General features: G+C 35.9%; 1 protein-coding gene across 3 annotated transcripts in view; it reads right to left on the reverse strand.

Moving 5' to 3' along the window:
• Nucleotides 1-947: 947 nt before the first annotated feature.
• Nucleotides 948-24343, reverse strand: part of PCMTD1 (protein-L-isoaspartate (D-aspartate) O-methyltransferase domain containing 1) — a 45714-nt gene continuing 22318 nt past the window's right edge. For all 3 annotated transcript variants that reach the window (XM_010574392.1, XM_010574394.1, XM_010574393.1), the window contains 4 exons: nt 21965-22067; nt 9604-9775; nt 7895-8018; nt 948-3609 (listed from right to left, as the gene is read on the reverse strand). In XM_010574392.1, coding sequence (XP_010572694.1) covers nt 3239-3609; nt 7895-8018; nt 9604-9775; nt 21965-22067 — 770 coding nt within the window. In that variant the 3' untranslated portion in view covers nt 948-3238. The remainder of the gene's footprint in view (nt 3610-7894; nt 8019-9603; nt 9776-21964; nt 22068-24343) is intronic.

Raw genomic sequence — 24343 nt, forward strand, 5'->3', positions numbered from 1 at the left:
ATTACATGAGTAGGAGACACTCTTGAGAGTTGGATTAATGAGTTAAAACAGCTTTAATCAGAACATAGCACATTTGATCACATTCCCCATTTGTTTTCAAACTGACAGGTGAAGATGCACTTAAAGTAGTTTAGAGAAAAAAATGACAGGATTTAAAAAAAAAAAAAAAAGAAAAAAGACTTAAGTTGCCAGCATCTCAACAAGCAAGAGACAGTGCTCAGCTGAATGAAGCTGTTCAGATTCATTTCAAGAAAAACCATTTCCCAAGTTACTGGGAGGCAGCTGTTTAGCTTTTCCTGAACAACATGGGATTAAGAACTCTAGGTCTTCTGAAAAGACTGCACTGGTCTCAAGTCTTCCACCAGACCAAAGAAGATAAAAATCACTGGAAGTTCCAATTCATCACATCCTTCCTTACAGTGACCACAATTACAGTATTGCTGGTCAGCCTACCCTTACCCAACTTGCATTTCTCCTCTAACTGGTAATAATATACTGTTGCACCAAGAGGGAGTTTCCATAGGAAGTGTGACTCACTCCCTTGCTGTTCTTACCTGTTCTTTTCCTTATTTATTTGGACCCAGATAGTTGCTCTGTTGAGGGTGAAAACAATCTCAATATTTAGGAAAACAAAAAAAAACCAGGATGAAACTGTTCTTGAGTATATAGCTTAAGTATAGCTTCTGGGCAGTCCAGAAGAAACTAATTCTCCACATGAGTACTTCAACAGTAGTGCTGGGCCCAAAACAGCTTTCCTGTGTCATGAATAACATCTCATCTTCCAACCTTTGCAAAAATTAAAAATTGAGCAAGAAGGTGTATTACTCTATTTCTGAAATTCAAGAATAGCCTTTATTAAGAAGTTACTGACCTAACTATGAACAAACTGGTATGTGAATTTCCAAATAACTGAAAATACTTGCATAGAAAACACAGAAATTCAAACAAGAAGAAAACACAAAAAAAACCATTTTATTGCAACAATGTCCCCATCATCAACTGAGATGGCAAAAATTAAGTTTTAATTAATTTTGCGTTTCTACCTTTTTATTTATGTAAATATAAATTCAAGAGTGTAAAATAAATCCACATATAAAACACAGAAGAAACATTCTCTTTCAGTGACTCCAAAAAAACCTTACATACTGAAGAATCATGACAAGTCATCCGCTGTCCATTTTTTCCAAGTATACAGGTGTGAAAGAATGCAGGAATTTATTCTCCAAAAGCATCCTGTATAAAGTCCTTTAAGTATTTAAGTAATATTTAGTAATCTCATACTCTTGAGCTTATGGATGTAGATTCCAAGAAAAGGAGAGACAAAAAAACATCTCAAACTTCAGATTATTTAAACCCCATCTAAAATAATCAATTTAAAACAAGATTATGTTCAATTCTTACAGCTGAAGCATCACAATTACTTTATTAGTATCATTATTTTGGAAAACTATTTCTTCTTAGTTTTTCCTGCTTTTAAAATAAAGTAAAAATATTTATTTCAAATAGTTTTGTTTACTTTAACTGTAAATATATTGCGGAAAGTAACTCCACATGCTGGTACAACAGGCCTTCATGAAGTTCCACTTAAACATTACTATGATGTACCTTAAAAAACAGGGACTACAGCATGAAATGCACCATAAAGAGTCAGTGTCATGGCATTATGTATTGTCTTCCTCCTCAGATGCAGCAAAATGCTTATGTATTTTGAAGTCAATATTGGACTGTTAGACCATATGAATATTGGCTGGTTATAAATACTTGGACTAGGAACATTTACTGTTTTAGAAAGATGTGATTATTTTGGTTTATTATTACACAAAAAAATTCTTACCAGTATTATAAAATGTATCGTGCAGGATATTTCAAGAGGAATGTTTTTCACTGGGTCCAACAGGCATACGTTTCCAATGATTGTGGCTTTTAATGCATATCATACCAAGTTCTTAATAAACAGTGTTTTCCCTCATGGTTATATTACAACAGAATGAAGAAATTATGATGGCAAAAGCAAACAAAGTTAAAAATGAGAACCGCAAATAACTTCACAACTAGAAGAGGAAAAATCGTAGAATGATGTAAATCAGCACTATTGTGGGTCCCCACAGTTGCACTGCTACTCTTAGGTTTCCAAAAGATGCATTTGTGCTAAGAGCCATGCTCAGAAACAAAATATAGGCCAGCACAAGTCTACCTTCTTGGAGATGCATGTTAAGTATAAAATTCACTTACTAAAGTGCATTTGCTGAACAAATTCTAACTTCTACTATTATAGCTATCCCAATAAGCAATACAAACTAAACTTTGTTGAAATTCTACCTCTACTTAAAAGCAGTAAATATAGATGACTGAAATCTAAATTACAATTTTGTATTACCAAACATTTTGACTCAATGCTGTGAGCTGTAGAAATAACAAAGTGTACTGTCCTAAACTTCCCACAAATGAGGAAGTGCTTCTAGTTAGAAATACTGAAAGTGTAGAACGGAGTTAAATATAAGCAGAGCTGAAGTAAGCATTGCTTTGCTTCTTATTCAATATGATGGTTCTTTAAGGCTCTGAGAGAAGCTGTTACTTTTCTCAAGATCTTTTGGCAAAAGATACAGATGCAGAAGTAGCAGGGTCATCTGACATTTCAGAACTTGTATTTTCATATTTCATTAAAGCCAGCTCATTCAGTGTCTGTATACGTTTATTGCACTTGTGTTGTTGGAATACATCTATACCAACATAGTAATAATGATTGCAACAAAGCCATAGTAAAATAAACTTTAAAAGGGTCTGATTCTGACATTAGAGGATAAGTGTCTGCATGTTTAAAATGTTTCCCTAATAATAATAAATACAGACAAATTGCTCAAGTCAGATGCACACGTTTAACAATTATTTAGCATATATAAAATTTCACTCATCCTTTTATCAATACAAATCTGTTAGGGATCAAAAAAGACTTACCATGCAAAATATTGATTAGTGCTGCATAATGGAATATATATTTCTATCAGTGTTAAAACAGCATTTTCAAAATTTAAAGAAAAATAGATTTTTAAAAAGGGATTCTACTGTTGAATGCAAGTCTTCCTTGTAGCAAAGACAAGATAGAGACATGTTATGATTTATCGCTGTACTTCAGTCTCAATGAAAGACTAATAATAATCTGTCCACCTACTTTTTAATAAATGCTACATTTTCAAGAATAAAGGAACTATCAGTAGGCATTACTTCTACTTAAAACAAGTTATTTCTCTCTGTAATAGGTCAAGTATGCTTTTAAAGATTCAGGTAATGGTAGACTCATAATCTTCTCTCTCAACAGATTTCGAGGAGGCTCTTCTGGCTTCAAGGCCTCACTGTGATCTTTATCCTCTTCCTCTTTGTTGTCATCTTCCATTCTTTCATCTTCTTCACTATCTAGAGGCTGAGGAATGAGCTGATTACCAACAAACACATAGGTGTTAATCCTGCGTCTACGACATCTCCTGCGTTTTCGTTTTGGAGGAGCCTTCTGAGCAATACCCTTGGCTTTCATCTCCTCATTTATGAAGTTTCTAAGGGTGCGTCTGATATATATTCGAGCTAGGTCCTGGAGATTCCTAACAGCACATGGAGCTAAAATGAAAGAAAAGTAAGGTATACTAAGTGAAATTTCCCTCTAGCAAAAAAAATTACCTGCAAGGCAGTAAGACTAATGTTCAAGAACAATTGAAATTTTAGTACATGATACAATATGCAAATGAAACAAGGGTAGATAGCCACCTTGACAAACCCTGTGGCACGGTCCAAGAAATTAAGAGGTCTTTTGACAGTTGTGCAAGAGAAGTAGAAGCGTGAACAGATTATTAAAGTAAATTTAAGAAAGCATACAACAAATATGTCACCTTTTAGCACCTGGCACTGTTTTAAGATCCTGCTGCTGGGAAACAATTTCTACCCCTATGTCACATTTGTTTAGGCAAGTGCCTTTCTTCTGCCTCTCTCTTCCATTCACTATGCTTTTCCCTACTTCCTACTGAATACAACTGATAAGGGATGGCCACATCAACTTCACAGCTGACCAACCAGGTAAGTCACCCGTATTTTTGCAACAGAAAAGGAATCAGAATTACTGAAGTCCTGAAGAAAAAAAAGCAAGTAACAAAAAGCCAAAAGGCACATATTTTCCAATCACAGACAGGGAGGTGATGACTAAGTGTTGCTGGGCTGGTGGATGCCTGCCCTAGATGAGCTACAGCTGGCTAATTCCAAGGAAAACAAAACCAAAAAAGCACTCCAATGAAAACCACAGACTGTTGAACCCTTCAACATTTTTCTTCCTATACAAAGTAGCATAAAATTACCGGGGACTATGGCAAGGAAGTTAGTGAAGAAATAACTTTGATAATTACACTTCCAATATTGCATTCAACTTGAAAAACACTCAGTGTACTTCAAACAAAATCTATTGTTTCATACACTGACTTCAATTGCATGCTAGTTACTCATACCTGAGACAGAAAGTATGTTTATGACTGGCAATACTGATTTCAGCTAATGCCAACAAAAATAGAAAAGAGAACAAGCCTCATTTGTTTAATGTAAAACCAAGTAAAAATTCAAGAACAAAACCCTATCTAACTATCCAAAACACATTTGTAAGATCACGCTAAGCAAGCCATGATTGCAGACTGTATGCCAATCATAGTAAATGCAAGCACAAGGTAGGTATATAAAGTTGAAGTAATGGGGTAGCAGGCATTTGTCCTGTATACAGAACCGTGTAAGAGAGACTTCACAAAATCAGAAGAAAAAAAATAAATTATTTCCTTCAAAAGAGGGTGGAAGAAAATTTTGAAACACTGTATCCTGAAAAAGGTATAAACGCAGTAAACTCTCAGCTTTCTTATCCTGTGAGATAATATAAACTAACCATATCATTTTTAGTGCTAGTTATGATTGATTATATTCTATTTGATTTTGAAGACAGCATCTAAAAGTTTTAAAGACAAAGTAAGCTCCTCACAGTTGCATCCCAGATAATAAGCTGTAATTGTAACTACCAACAATTCATACTACATGAAATCAGTCAAGGCCTGAAGCTCCTGCACTTCTGTTCAGAAATCTCAGACGCACACATAGCTAGCATAAAGAAAATGAGCTTGTAGAAAGCTTCAGACTTGCTGTATTTAAAACAACAACAACAAAATGCTTGAGAGGTAGGAAGGATAGTTAGGAAGTCTTACAGTAACACAGTCAGAAAGCTTTCCTATGCAGGTAATATAAAATCTGTTTGAATACAGAACTACTCAGGAGGACACCCAGGGAAGACTTAAAATAACAGAAGTGGCCTTAAGTGTTACTGACATTCATGGATTTAAGCCAAGTGGACCAAGAAATACAACTAGCTTTTGTTTTAATGAGTGATCTTCCCAAACTTGCTTAATGTTTAAAAATTGTATCTGAGGGTAACCAACTTAAAAATATAGTAAAATTTAACTGAATCTAAGAAGTTTCCTCTTTTCTCCTTCATTATGATTAAATAAAAAAACGAAAATTAGACTTCAATAAAACCTATCATTGTGACTTATCAGTGATGTATGTACTGGGCTCATGATCACAGTTGTTAGTTCATACAGTACACTGTGGGTCAACACAGGTTTACTTCCTATACTAAGTTAAGCATGAAGGTATGCAACCGTGTTAACATCCTGCTCAAATGTAAAACTTTGTTGAGATGCAGAATTTACTTTACCAATACTAGTGGTGCTTGACCTTTATCACACAGCTTTAATCTACCCAAAGACAGAGTTCATCCTTGCTTGCAACATGCCACACAGGTGTAACCACTCTGGTGTTGAATAAGCAATCTTAAATCATTTACACATAACATGAGAATCTGGATGTGGTTTACTGCCACTCTGTCTTAGTTTCTCTCCTAACAGCATTAATCAAACTATTCACATTATGGATTTTATTTTTTTTAAATGGAAGGAACAGGATGCAATTTTTGCATGTTTAATGTCCACTTCCTTCCAAATGTCTAGCAGCAGTGAACTGTGTCCTAACCAGCAACTAAGTTGGTAAAATGATCCTTTTAGCAACAGCGCTGTAGTTTTCTATGAGAAAAAGATTCTACTTTGAGAATGACTGGCTGAAAGGTATTTTACTAATACCTATGTACACGAGAGTTATAACTATAGTCTATATATAACATTACATATGTGTCAGAAGGTATTCAAGGGTTTTCCAAAGTATGGCATAGACTCCATGTTTACTTAGTAGTGCCATCTGCAATTTCTGGCTAAAGTTTACAGAAGGATAATGTTTACTAGACTAATCTGAACTTTTTTTTAAGCTTCACGATAAAACTATACCAGCCTGAGCAGTGGAAATAAGCCTATTTTACTGATTTAATTTTGCAGTGCAGCTTCAAGTCCCTAATGTTGTTTTGCGTTTTTTTTTTTTCCCTTTTAAATAGTGCCAACTTAGTAGCACATTTGCATGTTATTTTCCTCTTCTCACTATAAAGTAATTTTGAAATTATTTTAAGCTACTTAGAGGAAACACCTTTATTGTACTACAGCTCAGTTCTGAGCGCTACTGTCTGCACTATTTCCATTCTGAAAATTCAGGAATGGTGATAGAGAACACTTGAAAATCCTCTTTTGTCTTCTAGGGAATTAGACTGCATAAAATCATAGTAAGACCAGAAAATCTGACAAGCCACTAATGTATTTCACTGTTAGTCATGATACAGACTATCTATTATGGACTACACCTAAAGCAAAGAACAGAGGGGAAAAAAAAAAAAACCTTGTATTAACAAGTTAATTTCAGGAAATAACTTCTCAAGTCTCAAAAATCAAGTGTTAGAACAACCAAAATGAATTATTTCTGAGGAAGAACTGATTATACATAAAGGAAAGGATCTTCTGTACTTTAAACAAAATCAGTAAAGGTAACTGTATTAAGGAACTATCCTTGGCAAGCTCACACACACTCTCAACAGCCTCTCTACTACTCAGTAGTTACAGGCAATGCAACCTGATGGGACATCCTGGACTCCTGAAGGGTTTATACCCATTTCACAGTTAAAAAATATGTGCACAGAGGCAAGAAAAATGCCAAGAGGACAGGGGGATTAGTTCCCTTTGGTTGTATGTTAACAGAACAAAACAGGAGAAAAAAATATCTTCTAGGCTCTTTGTTAGGTTTATTTAAGTTCCCACAGGCTACTGAAGCTCTATGTATTACTCTAGTCCTAACCCTGTCTACTCTGACAGAAAATTTCAACGCTACACCTTTCTCTGCCACTTTTTTCCCCTTTCCCTTATCATGCTATCTTATCATCTTGCCAACAGATGTACTTTCAGAGACTTTCTAAATACCTTTACTAACCTAATTCAAAGCATTGCAGCTAGAAAGCCAACCTCAATGACTAATAAAAGACAGCTAAGCATGACTCTATCAGTTGCAGACACAAGCACACTCAGCTATTAATATCCTACCGTACCACAGCGGCAGTTTAGACCTGTTCCGTCCATTTCAGGGGGAAGAGAAAAAATATTTTTCTCTGGGAGACCATGAGAAAGTTAGCACTCCTGACAGACCTAATATTAGCTTGCTGTTTTATCTATACCTCGCTAGAAATAGAGAAGCTGAACCTGAAAGGAAGAGAAGTCTGGAAAAGTAAGATGGAAACACTGTATCACTTTAATTCAGGATACTAATTGTTTAGTAACAAAGAACAGGTGCCAGGAGCACAAAAACCTATCAGTGAGCTACTGCTTTGCTAACTGTATGTTCCTGTTCTATCACATTATGTCTGTATAGCATAGTCTCCCCACTTCCAGAACACCACCAGCAGGCACTATAACAACGCATCAAGCCAAAGGGAGCAAGCACAAATGACACTTACGCAGTCCCACAGTGTCATGTTTGCCGTTGTCATTTCTGTTTGGTTGCACTAGTGGAGCAAATGAAACAGCAAGGATATTTTTACTTTCCCATGTGTTTTGTCCTGTTCTCAAGATTTGTGTTAGCTGCATAAAAACAAAATAAATCAGTGGTTACAGTTTTGTCATACTCAATACTATTCAGATTGGTGTTCAAACACACTGCTGTTTTGATTTGCTTCAAAATTAATTTATAAAGGCTGTTTTATGAACAGAAAGGACTTTCATATTCCTTGGACCTTCAAATTACTTGCTCACTAGAGTACCGACTAAGGCTCTTTGGCAATGGGAAGAGATGCAGCTGGAAAATTAAGGCCTGAGTTAAGTTTTGCTTTTTCTGATTTTTCCAAAAGATCAGAGAGTACCTTAAATTGGAAGCAACCTCTGGAGTCCTACCTCCTGCTTGAACAACACCAACTTCAAAGTTAAATCAGGCTACTCAGAAGCTTTTCCGATGAAGTTCAAAAAGATTTCCTCGGACTGAGATTCCCCAACCTGTCTAGGCAACCTGCTGTAGTGTTCAACCACTCCCATTATGAAAAATTGCTTCCCCTATATGCAGATAGAATGCCCCCTTGCTGCCATTCATAACATTCTTCTTCCAGTTTGCTGTGCACCTCTGAGGAGAATTGGACTCCTGTCTACTAGGTAAATTATCTACCCCTTTAAGAAGCCAAGTCAGGAATTAAATGTTCCCTTAGCTGTTTCTCTGCAGGCTAGATTAACCCAGATCTTTCAGCTGCTCCTTGTATTTTACATGCTCTAGCCCCCTAACCATTTGTATATAAGGTAGAAATATTCACAGTTTTAATTTTGCTTTCAAATTGTGACTGCTTTTAAGTTGGATTCCATCAATTTCACCTGACAGTATCTTAGTCCAATAAATACTGAAAAAAAAAATTATGGAACTGAATCACGCAGGCTATGTTTAAATCACTTCAGTATTTTGAGGAAGCAAATACATAATGCGGTAATTCTTTTTGGAAGAAAAAGTAACTAGCATGTTTATCAACAAGCATTTCAGTAATTGTATTCAGGATGACATCAACTTAAGACACATAATCTGTCCTTCTCAATTTCCCTATTAGTATAACAGGGACAATAATACTTACCTTTGTAAAGCCTTTTGAGATCTAAGGATGAAAAGTGATAGAAGTGCGAAGTATTATTAAAATAATACACCCATCTGAAAAATATTTAATCTGCTGGGAAAAAATAATATTTTTTCCTTCAGTTTTTTTCCTCCCCTTACAATGTCCCACTAATCACAGCTATTTTATATTTCTCTGAAATAAATTCTCTTGTTTTAGAGGGTGGTTTCTTTGTTTTGAAGTACTGACTGAAAACGTCTGTGTGGCAAGGAGATTTCAAAGCAGTTCTGGGACTAGTATAATACACCGCAAATACTATGAATGGAGTTCTAGTTTCACTGGAGACACAGTTTTGCAACACACTTTGTTGGAAGCAGGATATTGATGCTTTCCTACAAGTTTTTTCCCTTAAAGTTCAAGACTTCATTAAAAAGACTAGTATCTGCTTAACTGCAACAACACACTGAATCAAGTTATCATTAGATGAACATTAACTTAGTCAAATATACATTTAAAAGCATTCCTTAAATAATGTATTTCTCATACTAAAAGATAAAAAGGGGAAATTGTCACTAAGTCACCTGATCTTCTATAGGCATTACTAAAATGCCTCCAACTTTCAATAAAATTTTCATGTAGTTTTCATGGTCTTTCTGGACTCCAGCTCCACAGTAAATCCGGTCATATTGATGACTGTCTGAAGCTATTTCCAAACAATTACCAACCACAAAAGCAGGTTCACAGAACTCAAATCTAAGGGGAAGAAAAAAAAACAAAGAGGGGACACATTTCAAATTATGATTTTTAAAAGCCAGTCCAGATAAAGACAGAAAACAATATTTTTCATATCTTCCCTCATGTAATGAAGATTAGGATACATACTTTAAAAGTCTGTATTAAGGCAACACCACTTTGAAAATAATCTGTTTTTTTCTGCCACACCAGGGACCAAAGAAAAACTCTTAAACAGTTATCATTATGTATTATGCAAAACAGAAAAGGCCTCAAAGCATCACCAGACTTCCTAACTGCAAGCAAATAGATTTGTCTAAAGAAACCTTACAAACCATACAGTAAAAGTGCCTTTATAATAGTATATTATCAACAATGTGCAATATCCAGGCTTTTGAATCAGACGTTCATTTCCTAATAGCTCCCCTCCATTTTTTTTAAAAACCAGGCTTTTAAAGGACTTGTTTTCCTCCACCTCCCAATTTTCTACCTGGAGCCCAATCCACTTTTCCCCAAAAAAGGAATGTAATGGAAAAGTCTGTTATTTTTTGACCACACACAAAGGAAGGAAAAAAAAAAAAAGGATTAATTATCTCAGAACCATCTGTTCTAATTTTCATCAGCAAATGGAAGTTACACAACTGCTTTTAAGTGGACCTAAGTTTATAACAGAAGTTGCAACGACTCTAAGTACTTTTTGTTGCTGCATAATACAGCAAAGTAAAGATGGACAGGATAGACCTTTATTGCCAAAGCTACATATATTCTCCATTACACTGGTATTTTGTGACATTTTTCAAATCTCTGCAGCATCTTATTGCTTCAGCTGTTCACACCATAATAAAAGTAATTTACCTTTTTGTAAAAAAATTCCTTCAGCAAGTAACTTTACGTTTTCCCCAAGCACTTGAAAATTAAGAAGAGAGGTTACAAAGGAGCTCATAGAAAGGATTTATGGTTTTCTTAGAAAAAAATATTAAGTAAAACCTAACACCTTGTTGCATGAAATCGTTCATAAACTTCATCTGGCAGTATTAAAATCCAACGCATCTCAAACCTCATCCAGAATGAATGAATTTTTCTAAAAACTTACTCAAATAATGTAGCCATTTTATGAACTTTACAGCTGACTTGTCATTGGAAGAGTATTTTTTTTTAACTTGGCTAGCAGTGGCAAATCCCAGTACACCACCTGACAACATTCAAATCTACATTTCTTCAGTTACAGTGAAGCTTGGCAGCTTTCACTGCTATAAGGCTTGGCTGACTTTCCTATCTACAGCACTGCCATTAACAAATCAGAATTCTATTAAACAAGTTTTTGTTTGAAGTGTATTTTTTTCCCCAAGATGTGATGGTTGATCTTGAAAATAATGCTTATGCTTCCTTCTTTTAGTCACAAACAGACCACAGAATCCTTTACCAACTACTGCACAGCTGTCCCACATGCTCTATGTGGCCAACCGTCGGTAATGTTTCCTCATCCAAATCCAGAGGAAAAACTGAAAGCTACAAACACCACTGGTACATTAAAAAGAAAAAAGGGAGAGGGAGGGGGAGTGGGGAATGACTGCCTTGTTGCACACAACTGGGCAGCTAGCCCAGCCTGAACTGTGGTTGAAATAATTTCAGATTAACACAGAAAGATCTAGAAATACATTAGGCAAGGTTAAATGCTAGGAAGAAAATGAAACCCAAGGCACTGATCACTTTGCTGAAGAAGCGATCTCATTTCATAAGCACTTGGACTATCATGTATTCTTCTACATTCAGTAAAGGTCAATCAGGCAGTTCATGCTGTAGTTTTAATTTCAGGTTGCCTACAGTTTAAGTAAGGATCACATCAATTTAATTTGAAAGCTTGAGCAAAATACCTCTGTGGGCTTCAAAAGTACAAGAGGAAGAATGGGGGGGGAGGGGGAGGACGACACACAGTGATAGAATATGGTACTTTTCTGAAATGTAGTTTTACATCTTGAGACAGTCCCTGGTTAGTTCTAGAAAAATGAAGACAGCCTGCCTGCCTAACATGGCAACTTTCACAACTTCTCATCTTCTCAGAATGCTTCTCTAAAAGCTGGCAAGCTTATTACCAGATACTCCTGAACTGCTTCCTCTACTAGAAGCTACCCCAAAGCTCATAAAGCCACTGGTCATACCCTCTTAAAATAAGCAGGAACATCAAACTCTCCAAGGAATCAAAAATACAAGACAAAAGAAAAATCCAGAAAACATTCTCCAGACACAAAACACTCTATACATGAGCTGTGGATGAAAATCCACAGTGGTCTTTACATATATAGTAAAAGCTGAAGAGAATTTCTCATTTAGCTCCACAGCTTGCAACCAGAAGGGCACAAAGTGCAAATGAAGGCACAGAAGCAACCTCCTATTACACCTGTAAGAATGAGATGGGTTAAGCACTAGAGACCAACTCTGCCTATAGGCACTTTAAAATTGGGTGGACTTAGCACAGTTTTGTAGAGACACAAGGCCTACGACCAAACCAGCCAGTTCAGTCCATTTACTTTAAAAAATACCTTCTTCCCTGACATAGCTTCAGCTAGTTTCAACCCAATTTGTGAACAGCTAGGGTTTCCTGAAAGACTAATTTCCCACAGCAAACCTAAACACTGTACAGACTAGGGTACATGTAATTCCTGAAGACATCTCTTTAGTCCATGTCAGATGAAAAACATGGGGGTCTACTCAGCTCACCTGTCTGTGCAATGTTAACACCCAGCTGGCCTGCACTGGTACACTAGCTGCCCACTCGAACATAGGCAGTTCAGGAATTGCCGTAAGTAGCTTCCTTTTACCTGGAAAGCTAACAGTAGGTAGAAGGAATGGGAGGAAAAGGTTGTAAACTGTCTCTGGTCATAGCAACATGGGAGTTCAAAAGCCAACCCTCTTCATACGTGCCTCCCACAGAACCAACTGCTTCATTTGCTATGGTATGAGCCGTGACAAAACACCAGAAACAAAGGCATACAGAGTTCATACTCAGCAGAGCACTATGGACTCTTCAAACCTAGTTAAGTTGTACAAAGTTGAACTGGGCTCCTCCACGCTCCCATGTGAAGTAAACCCCACCAGTGATGCAACAAGACTTTCACCACTCCCTGAATCTTCAGCTGATTCAATTTTCACAAAAAGATACAGATGCCTCTGAATCAGAAAGAGCTGATAAATGAATGTACCATTTTCTTGTCTTTATCTAATCCAGTAATTTGTGATGACCTTCCAACAGAGACTAAAGTAAAATTCTGAGAGTTTGTTCTACTAACTAGAAATAATTTTCAAAATAAGCAAAGTCAAGTTCAGTTTTACTCAAATAAAAAAGACTCCATCATTCGATCAGGAAATGATCTAAAACATAAATGCAAAGGTTCTGCAAATACAAGGGAGTAAGCAACTTTAAGAATACCTACCAACAGCATCACAGCCTGTTAGTCTTACAGTATGAAAGTAGTATCAACGACATTGTTTTACAGTGGAACTTGACCTAATCACATTCTTTTAGTCCTAACTGTCACTATACCAACGAGTTGATTTTATTCCTTTTGCCTTTGGGATATCAAAAAAGATCAGATATTCAATTTCCTTCTGCGTTACACTGAGTTATCCTTTATTAGACTAATGACACTGCTGAAAATAAATGGTGCACTGCTTTAACATGCAATATTGACAATCACATAAACTACCTATCAAGATGAGGTAATATTTCACTCAGATTGGTTTTTTTTTGTTACTGAGTTGAAATAGAACTAAGAAATGCCAAGTGTTCTTTACCATTTGTTCACCTCTACTAGATGGCCCACAGTGGCCTTACAGAGCATTATATAGGTAACATGAAAAATACTCTTATTTCATACATCAGATGCCAAAAAAAGGCAAAAATTAAGTGCTGGAACAATGTGGAGAAGTTTTAATCACATTAGGTTCTTCAGTTGAAACTGGTATCTTAATTACAAGAGAACCAACAGCCAACAGAACAGAAATTAAGAGTTCCCATTATAGATAACATTGCAACAGAAAAATTCTATTTAAACAAGCATTTTCCATAGGATAAATTTAAGCACACACAGATCACATTTAGCAATAGCCCAAGATAATCAAGCAGCTTTAAGCACATAAAACACCTGTTGACCTGATTCTGCCCTTCCATCTTTTGCTTTTTTGTAATCTACCCCTCAAGGATGGGCGTTTCAAGTTCATCCTCAACGTAGCCACAGTACATTTTTTCCAGCTAAATGTAAAAAAATTCTGTAGAACTTAAAGTGCATTTCTGTCTTTGCTGCAGCAACTGAAGAAAATTATCAAGTAGTAGATTGTTACTGCCCATGTTAAGTTTCTCCATATGTATCAACACAATGAAGTATTACTATTGTAATAAAATGAACATCCATTTAAAAAAACATTTATAGCAAAGAGCTAAGATTAAGATTTGTTGGTTTGTATCCATATCCACCAATCCAGTATTTGTGTGACAGAGATATTAATAAAAAAAGTAAGAGAGCATAGTACAATAACCTACTCTAATAGCAGGGTGTTTTGGGTTTTTTGGTTTGGTTTTTGGGGGTTTTTTGGTTTGGTTTTTTTGTTGTTTTTTTTTTACAAGGGGATTCATTGGTTGGTCCTACTGTAACACCCACCCACAGAACCTACCCTTTAATTACGTCCAACTCTGAAGATGTACAGGATGCTTCTTGGGCTAAGCTCTTCTATCTATACAACCTCCACGAATGCAGGATATTATGCTGATGTCTCTTGAAGATGAAACTAAGTGCAAGTAGGCAAGAATTGTCTTGTTGTTGGTGGTTTTTTAAGTGGTATACATGATTCTTTAAAAAGGAAGAAATTCAATAAAATTGGGGCAAAAAAAATAATCAAGTAATTTGAAGGAAAAACAACTTTCAACATCCACAGGCTTGTGTTTGAAGGAAACAGTAAAACATGTTACAAGATGCTTAAAAAAAGTAATACTGAGGAGCTGCTTAAACTACTTACACCTGTCTTTTGCTAAGAGAAAAACTGATTAGTTCTTAAAACCAGCATCAGTCCAGCTACATTCTACACCTCTCAACTACTACATTCATACCATGATATCATCTAACAGTACACTTCTGCCTACCCCTATATTTACTAAACACACTCATCTCAGCTTGCTGTTCACAGCCCTTACAGAAAGAAAACCCATTTCAGTATGAATTTAGTAAACTGTTTTCCCATCCACACTCATTTCCTTTAGTCAGTAAACTCAAACCCTCCAAAAAGTCTGAAATCTCATTCAGTACCATCAAGCTGCTCCAAGTAACTCCCCTCTAATAGGAAATTTATTTAAATTTAGGGCACAAAGAACTACTCTTCAACTTTAATGATGTATAAGAAAATGTTGGCAAGTTGTTAGCACTTGCCATTTGAGTTACAGTGACACTACACTGGAACAAAAAAATTTAAAAGCATTGCAAGGCAAATTTCACACAACTCTTTTTGGGAAAAAAAAACAGGTTTTAATACATATTCCAGAACAGAATAGTAAATCCAGCGTAAGAACTCATGAAATTAGCTTTGTATCAAAATTCCCTTAAACCATCAAATACATTAACAACCAGACATTGATCTCCATCTGCAAAACATGCAGACTCTGAAAACATATGATAAAACATTAAACTATTTTTGTTACTGTGACAAGGAAATAACACTTACTTTTGTCCTATACTAACATACTGCTGTCCTAATTCTAATATACTGCTGACCATATTTTCAGCACAAGGACTCCTCAGGATGGGGGAAGGAGGGAATCAAAAAAAAAAAAAAATCAGTTCTGGCATATTGGTTTAGAAGTTTCTTACTCTTTTCACCAACAAAAAAATGGCCTATCTTTTTAAAACACAGCTACAGCAGCTGAAAAGTAAGTGTTTCCTGTGGTTATTTTAAGACACAGACTGAAAAGCTACACATAATTTAATCTAGGAAGTTCTGTCTCCTTTGTCCATTAGCATTAAAAAGACAATACTCTACAGAATTCTTGTAGTCTCTGTCAAACAAGAATTTCATAGATCAGCAATCTTACTCCAAGTACTCCTAGAACCTGTTTAAACGCTAATGCATTCACTAAAGGAAACCGTGAAGAAGCTCTCAGTTTAGTTAATTTTTCAAGTTTCAAACTGACATAAAACTTATCATCTTTGAAAACCACAGATGAAGGTGAATACTCACATGGTTTTATGTGATATAAGATGCCACAAGAACATGCAACAGAATAATGAAATACTTTCCAATTTCTATGCCTCGTTAGCCTTTTTCATTTTACTTGACTGCAAAAGTGCCTTAGAATTAGTATCAGATTTAAAGGTACTTCTTGTATACTGCAGGAAAAGGTTTTCCCATTTGTTTCTCAATAAATACTTCCCACGTCATATCCCGTCAGCGATGTCTATTTAAGATTACATCACTAGCTAAGAAACTTAAAACCTGCATCAGTTAATATGGGAAAACAATCTTTAAAGGTGTTAATTCTTTTCCTACTAAGTGGGACAATAGCAGGGCAAAATGCCAAGTTCTTTCCACTTTTTTTGTATTTTTTTCTTCATTGCTCATTCGATCTTATTTAAGCATTTTTTTCAAGCCCTTTGAACTAGTCTTTGGTTCATGTATTCATGGCACATTCATGGATTGCTACCATGTTTTGTTGAAAAGTTACACACATCTTACCTATTAGTATTATTTGTGAGACCCTCTGCACGTAAACTACAAATATTAGAACGAACAGAAATAAAAATATTAAATCTTTGAAAACAAAATCTACAATGACAACTTAACTCCCTTGCATCCAATTACAATAATAGTAATTTTAACCAGCATTAGAGTAATAGACAAAAGTGATGCTGGTAAAATTTCTATTCGGTAATTCTGTCTTGAACATTTTTTCAGCTTCTAGGCAATGCTGTAGGGACAGTAAGTGAGAAACCCGTATCTCTATTTCACTTGTGTTTGTCATCTACACTTCTGAATAAAATTGTCTTGGTTTTCCTATTCTATAACCTCAGCTATCTTGTTTATATGTTTATAATTTCTGATGTTCTCATCAGTTTCACTGAAGTGGACTAAAACACATTACTCTTAATTGAAGAAAACTTCAAACACTGGTTCTTAAAATTACTTACAACTAATCTCCCTCTCCCTTCAACACTGGTTTACAAAATTTAAACTTCATTATGTACTATATCGAAGTTTTGGTGGTAAAATGAAGAATTATATTGAAGGAATACTTTTTATCAATTCCACAGTGAATTTTAAGAAAAGTGGACAGGAATACGGAAGCGAGAAAAAAATTCTGTCACTTCACTTTATTGTCAGGGCCCTGATACATCCATGGATAGAAGTCTGGAAAACCACTTATCTGGTTACAAGAACAGAAGAGTATTTGCTTTCTTTTTTTACCAAGCAGAAAAATGGTTTTATAGGTTGAAATTGTCGTATTTTATATGGCGGGTTTTTGTGAAGCAACATATTTTACAGGAACCATGCATTGAGCACTGCCATCACTTGCTTTAACGTAACAAACATTCTAAATACTATCAAAACTTGTAGTAATGAGAGATTTCCAAAGAAAGGCAGGGTCCACCATGGGATTTATTTATTTATTTCTAGAAGATATTTTGTATGTGGTTCTTAGGGCAAGAACACGTATTTCTGCAAATACCAAATACTTGAAAAATGCAGCTTTAGTTCCTTCCTAGGGAAAAGTAGATTGAATTGTCATTTTTGGAGCCTTCTGGTTTACAAGGTGTAGGATTAGAAATAGTACTTCTCTCTAATGTCTCTAAATAAAAAAGGGATATTCCAAAAGCCTATTTTCCTTTCCTTTTTGTTTAACATAACCTCTGGCATCAAAGAATCCCACTGGAATTCTTGTAGTCTCTGTGTTGTTCTGGTTAGACTAAACCTCAACAAAAATTTATTCACCACTAGAAAAAACCCCATTGTTTACACTATTTGAAACTAAGACTAAATTATCAGTAAAATTCAAACCGAGAAAGCCATCAGTGAGTTTTGGTGACAGTTTGCTTTTCCTGCTTAGATTTTTACTGCAATCATTAACCAGCTGCACAGGCAGGCAGGAGCTTTATTTTCTTTGTGTGTATACAAGGAACTTTCTTTTCATTAAAGTAGATTTGAAATGGAAAGTGAGCCTTCAGAGTCCTAGCAGAAGCCCTGAATTTCCATGAAGACAAATATTCTGTTGGAAGATTAACCTTACTATTTGTCAATGCTAACACAACCTACTACAGGACTTCAGGAAGAAGTTTCACCCATAACAGTTATCCCAGAAGTAGTACTAGGGTTCTTGTCACTTACCATTGAAGTGGTTTCTTTTGATCCTGAGAAGGGTTGGTGATTTTCTTTCACAGCAGGGACTTCACCAGCTTACCCAGGTTTGGTTTTTGATAGGGTGCTAGAAGATGGGCAACCTAGCCTTGCCCTGTGGCTCTCTCTCCGAGCTGGATATTCTAGGTCTAGAAGTTGACTGGGAGCAGAAAAGACAACACATTCCCCTTCAATAAACAGGTGAAGCGGGGCCTGATACTTGCACACATGTGTTTTAGATAGAGCCTTCTTAAGGAATCATTTTTCTCCCCTTAACTGGCATGCATTTCCTGAAGGTTTTAAGAATGAAAGAGAGCCTTACGCATATTTCAGTCTCAGACAGAGAACTTTCTTTAGTCTAAAATTAAAATCTTTGCACCTCAACTGTGACGACACTTTCAGATGAAAATTCTCCTTTGCTTCTACTGGCAAACATATGTTGTCAAGGAAAATCAAGGCAGCATTTTACCTCTCAGAATGAACAACTCCACCTCCATTTAGAAGAAAACTGTTTTTATAGATTGGTGGGATATGGATACAGATACAAGTGATTACTGGAATTATTGTCTTTCTGAAACAGGTATCTGGAAAAGCTTTTCCTCCAATGAACAGTTCAAGAGGTCAAAACTGAGAGAAGCCCACCTACCAGAGGTAGACAACCCTCCCTTGAGGCAGAGAGAGCGTCTCAAATCCTTCTGGGCATGCTATTTTTACATTGCTTCCAGTCTGTGGTCAAGCGCCTACCCCCATCATAGAAAAGTAAGTTTTAAATTGCATTTCAATGACATTCTTATCAGGAATCAAGATAAACAGTTGTATTATACCACTCATCGCTGGATCTTTCCCCCATAACAATGGCATCAAAGCAATATTCCATCTTGCTTTATCAGGCAAAAACCCACCTAAATCATCATGACGCAGCTCCATGCAAAAGTCTAATGCAAAGCCCATAGCCTATTGCTCCAAGCAAAGGAACACCACAAAATTACAAAGTATTTACTTAGGATGTAGGTTGAAGCTCTCCAAGTCTCACCCACAAGGTTAAACCCATTTTTTGTTTCAAAACGAGATTGATTAAAATATTCAGACTGCAGAATATTATACACTAAAGAAAGAACGCAGGGAAGTGGCAACATAAAGTTTTACAGGATTTCCCATTCACTTAACTCCGTTACTGTCAGGAAAACAGAACATGGTCTCTGTCCTCCTTCTGTTCCCTGCATGCCTCGTTAGAGGCTACTAGCAAGTGTAAGGTATTTTTCCCCAACTCATACACACACACGTCCACTCAGACAATTAACTTCATCCATACCAGTCTGCCATGTAAAATCTATTTTCAAACAGTAAGGACACCTGCTAGGTATACACCAGTGTTCAACAGTAGACAGACACCGCACACCTTTTTCTTGGGTGGTCTTTCGTCCAAATACTAAGCTGACCAAATCAGTGGTTAAGTTCAGATGCCACAGGCCATACAATTTTTGGTAAATCTCTTTCACTTATAAATGAAGAGGCAGGAAAAAGTTACTGAAACAAGAATCAAAACCAGACTTATTCACCCAGAGCACGTTACTTTGAGAGGCAGATTAAAATTCAAGACATACTGTATAAATTCGCTTGTATTAAGAAAATAATATAGAAGGACCCCATCACAGAAAAACCCACACACCATCTTCATTAACTACATTAAAATACAGAGTACTTACAAAGAAAGCAGTTAGCCAGAATAAGCTATGCAGAAAAGTTACAAATCCCCCCACAAAACACAAAATCCAACCAGCCAATCAGTATCATGTCAGCTGCAGTGCAGCTACTACCAAGTAGATTTGTAACAAAAAGCACTTTCACAAAAGTATAATTTTTGTTAAGTTAGCGAGGAGGGTGTTTCTGTAGCCATTGCTTAGTACTTTACTGTTGTGTGGAAAAGGTAGATTGTTAAACAGCATATGCCAAAATATAATATACAAATTAGTGATAAAGTTTACATCATATTCACCAACCTGCTGACTTCTTCCCCCTGATTGGAATAACACTGTATAACTAAAGATCAGTTTAACTGTCATTGTAAATAGTACACAGCATTTATAATGCTGTCCCCAGAGCTGATCTTTGCTGAATTAGGGAAAATACACCTCTTCTCCTTTAAGAGTATTTAGATCATTTACTATGTATGATCACTTATTTCCTTCAAACACAACATACATAAAACACTGACATTCACTTATGTCATGTTTAGCAATTTTTTTTTCCAGTTCTTGCATGTTTTAAAGTGTAAACCCCAGTGTTGTGATATTCAGTTACATAAATATACTAATCAGATTTTGTTTTAATAATACAATTTCCTTGCTACCCCTTCACTCAATTTCTCTTAAATTCTGTACATAAACATATCACCAAATTGGAAAGACATTTCAATCAAAACCAGCTTTTTGTATGTCTCAGTACACGCACCCACAGAAATGCAGGAGTACAGGTAAGTGCAGGAATTGATTAGCTGGCAGGTACATCTAACTTAATAGAACCCCTAATGCAGTACGAGTAATGATCATGAGTGACCACATTTCACACTTTTTTTAAGAAAGATTATATAAAGTGCATCATAAAGTTCCTGACTGAATCCATTTTTATTTGTTCTGACTTCTGTATGTATTAACCTCAGCTAACATAAGTGCTTGTATTAAAATTAAGACAGTAGTAATGAAATATAAGTATTTTCTCTTACATAGTTTTATTTATTCTAATGGGGGAACATAGTACTAAAATCATCTAGCCAGTATCAAAAGTACAGAATTTAATTCAGACACAGGTAACACTAGGATGGTACTTTATACTTCAAGAGCCTTCTGTTACTTAGGAGCGTAAGGAGGAATGCCTGTAGTCAGACCAGAGCTCCCAAAGTTTGGGGTATAGAAAAAAGTGGATTGAGCTCCAGCCAACATAACCAAGAGCACAGCAGTTCATAAAGCACATTACAACAAAGGTAAAGGCATAGAAAGAATTCTCTCTGCTGCCTGCTGGGGAAGGAAAGAGGCATAGGATGTGCAATTCTTAGTCTACTCCTACAATTCAAAAGCTTTTCTGCATTTCCAGAAGCTACCTTACAATCACTGTTGGAGAACTTACTGCCTGTAAAGAAGAAAGTGTTCGCAGAGAACAGCCCTAGCTAGAACCTTGCTTTCTCTTTTACAGAGGCAGAGAGGCCCAAGATCCAGATTCTTATGGGCCAACTTAAAATTAGTAATAAAAAATTGTTGAGTAGGTAGAACCAATAAGGTTCAAAGCCCTGCAACCCAGAAATATACCAGTAAAAATGAGTGATGTATGAGCACATATGAATACTCCTAAGTCCATCTCTTCAGGTAATAAACATGAAGGCAATCAGATAAATCTACTCATGTCTAGATCAACAGTGGTAGATTAGAAATAAGCTACTCCTGTACAGAAAGATGATGTACAGTTATATAACAAAAACTGACTTAATGGATATGAATTACTCTATACATGCAAAGACACCTGCATATCACATCACTCGCTTAAGTACATTATGTATATATGCATGTACGCGCACATACATACATGTACGCGTCTATACACACCGCCAAAATGCAGGCAAATCAATTTTGTTAAGTATTACACGGCAGGAATACTCCCACATTTCGAAAGCGTGCTTTCTTAAGCCTTAACTTACCTTATGAACTAGTGTCACAAACTGGAAGTTTTGTGGTTTTGGTTGTGTGATGCCATTCTTCTCCCCTCCCTAAACTTGTAAGCAATGATGCACTCAGTTTAAAAACAAAAATGTTGCTGCAAAGTGAACTGGACAAATTAGATACTTACTTATCAAAGCTATCACTATATTTTATGAAGCTTTCCAATTTCTCCTTGGCATATTCTACCACATCTGAATGAAGCTCTATTCCATGATTTATCCCAAAAGGTCCTGTAAATAAAAACAGCAAGGTGGTTTGTGGGTTTTTTGTTTTAGATTTTTTTTTTCCTTTTAAGCACAGCACAACCACATGGAACAGCATTATACATTTCATCTGTAAAAGCACTAACATCACATAAAAGACAAAGATCTCCCAACACTGCTAGATGAAGTTATTTTTTGCATCTGCATTACCAGTGTTTAAGAGGAAGGTAAAAGGCCAAAGGATCAATGAAAGAACAGGGACAGAACTCTGGCAAAACAATTTTATAGAATGAATTTTCTTCATAAGCATGCGGAAAAAAAATGAATCTGACTACACTTAAGTCAGTCTGAGCAACTTCTTTTTCAACACAGTATTTAGTTGGAATGCAACAATTTCAAATTATAATTTAGTCTCTATTTTGACATTTAAATTTTCAAGTTTCCTTACAGCAAAATTTTCAGCTTTTGACAATTCATAAATCAGGTATTATATCCCTTAGCCACATCTGCTCTTCTATTTTGCAGGTTCCAAAATCAGAAGTCTGCTCCTGATTTACTTATATAATAATTAATTTCCATCTAGAACACTGAAATTGACCATGTTATGTTCACTCATCACAATCCCATCACAACTGCAACACTGCTTTCCTGCAATCAAATCCAAGTATATTTCCAAGTCAATTTGTGTGCCAAAAGATAATGCTATTTTTCAGGAACAAGAAAAAATTATGAGACAGTATTATGAGGATTATCCACATCAGGAAGGAATCTGAATCAGATAGTCACATTTGCTGTGGGGATTCTATATTTAACATGCACTGATAGCCCAGGGACTTTAGTCACTGGAGCAGAGAACTCAAAAAGGGAGAGGGAAGGGGAAGAAGAGAAAGTAAACATCAGTAAGATTAGACAAAACTTATATTTATATCCTCTACTGCATTCTAAATCTTTCCTAAGTATCTAGCTCAAAGATGTTACTCCAATGAAACAGAATTCAAGTTGTCTTTTCTAGGACACCGATTGACAGAACAGACGTAGGGTTACTGAGAAAGGTTTCATTTTACTGCAAGAGAGAACCAGTATATACCACTAAGCTGATTAATAATTGCCATTCTTAACATAGTTCAGAACATTTTCTACTAGGTGAAATAAAACAAATCCACTAGGTTACCACAGGCAGTGGTCCCAAGACCTCTCTGATGGCAGGCAAGAGGTAGGTGGATCACACAAGGGACATTCTTACAACTTGTGAAAACTTGTACCTCCTGTTGACACTCATACCTACTGTAAATTTAGTTTATTATCTATCACATTAAGAAAAGCATTAGCATAGGCAATCCCTTCCTGTTTATTTAATGTTCCCTTGCACAGTAACAGGCTATGTTTCTAACCAGTGTAGTTAGAGTTCTACAGCACACAAAAGCATCCAAAGTATGTTTTAAGATTTAATTGCCATTCCTTTAACCTCATAATTTAAAGTAAATTAAAAATGCATCATCATCTGTCCCAAAATTCACATATACATTTCTTTCAATACTCATTTCTGAAAAACAAAGAACTAAAAAAGACCTGTAAATGTCAGTTGCTCCAACAGCTTGAAATTAAATCTATGAATGCAAGACACCACCACATCATGACACACCACAGTATTCGGAATTTGAACGGAAATAGGAGAAGCGTGTTCTCTTCTTTCATCAGGAAAGTGACAGCTGTACATTTAAGCAAAGAATCAGCCATTCTAAAAACGTGAAACCAACTTCCCTGCTACTCTGCAAAGTCAACAGACCTCTTTCAGTGTAATGAGCTAGCAATTCCACCATCTAGTCTGAACTACATTTACATTTTAACAGTTATCAGCAACAGTTAATTTAATCTCTATGGAGTGGTGTGGTTTTATTTAGTATGTTGCTACACTTACAAGTGTCTACCAGTTTCAAATTATTTGCTAATTTAATCTACTCGTTTTGACACTGCCAATGTGGCAGAAATACTACTCACTACACTGTCAAATTGAAAGATACCCAACTACTGTCAAAAAACACATGGTTCTCCGTTACTAATTGCAGCGCACACTGAAATTGGTTTAAAAAAGTGAGCTTTTAAAAATATATATGGTTTATTTGTCAGAAAATTATGTCTATTTTTTTTTGTTAAAGCAGCTGTTCCCTGGTTTAAAACAAATCCTAAAATAAAGAAGAATGATTATATGTAACTAGTAATTTTTATCAAAGGGAGCAGAGTAAGAAAATAAAGGCACACAAACTGTATTTATACCTTCCATGCCTCAACCTAGCACTCAAACC

This window comes from Haliaeetus leucocephalus, unplaced genomic scaffold (genome assembly GCF_000737465.1).
Source record: "Haliaeetus leucocephalus isolate CR32 unplaced genomic scaffold, Haliaeetus_leucocephalus-4.0 Scaffold428, whole genome shotgun sequence".
Classification (NCBI taxonomy): Eukaryota; Metazoa; Chordata; class Aves; order Accipitriformes; family Accipitridae; genus Haliaeetus; species Haliaeetus leucocephalus.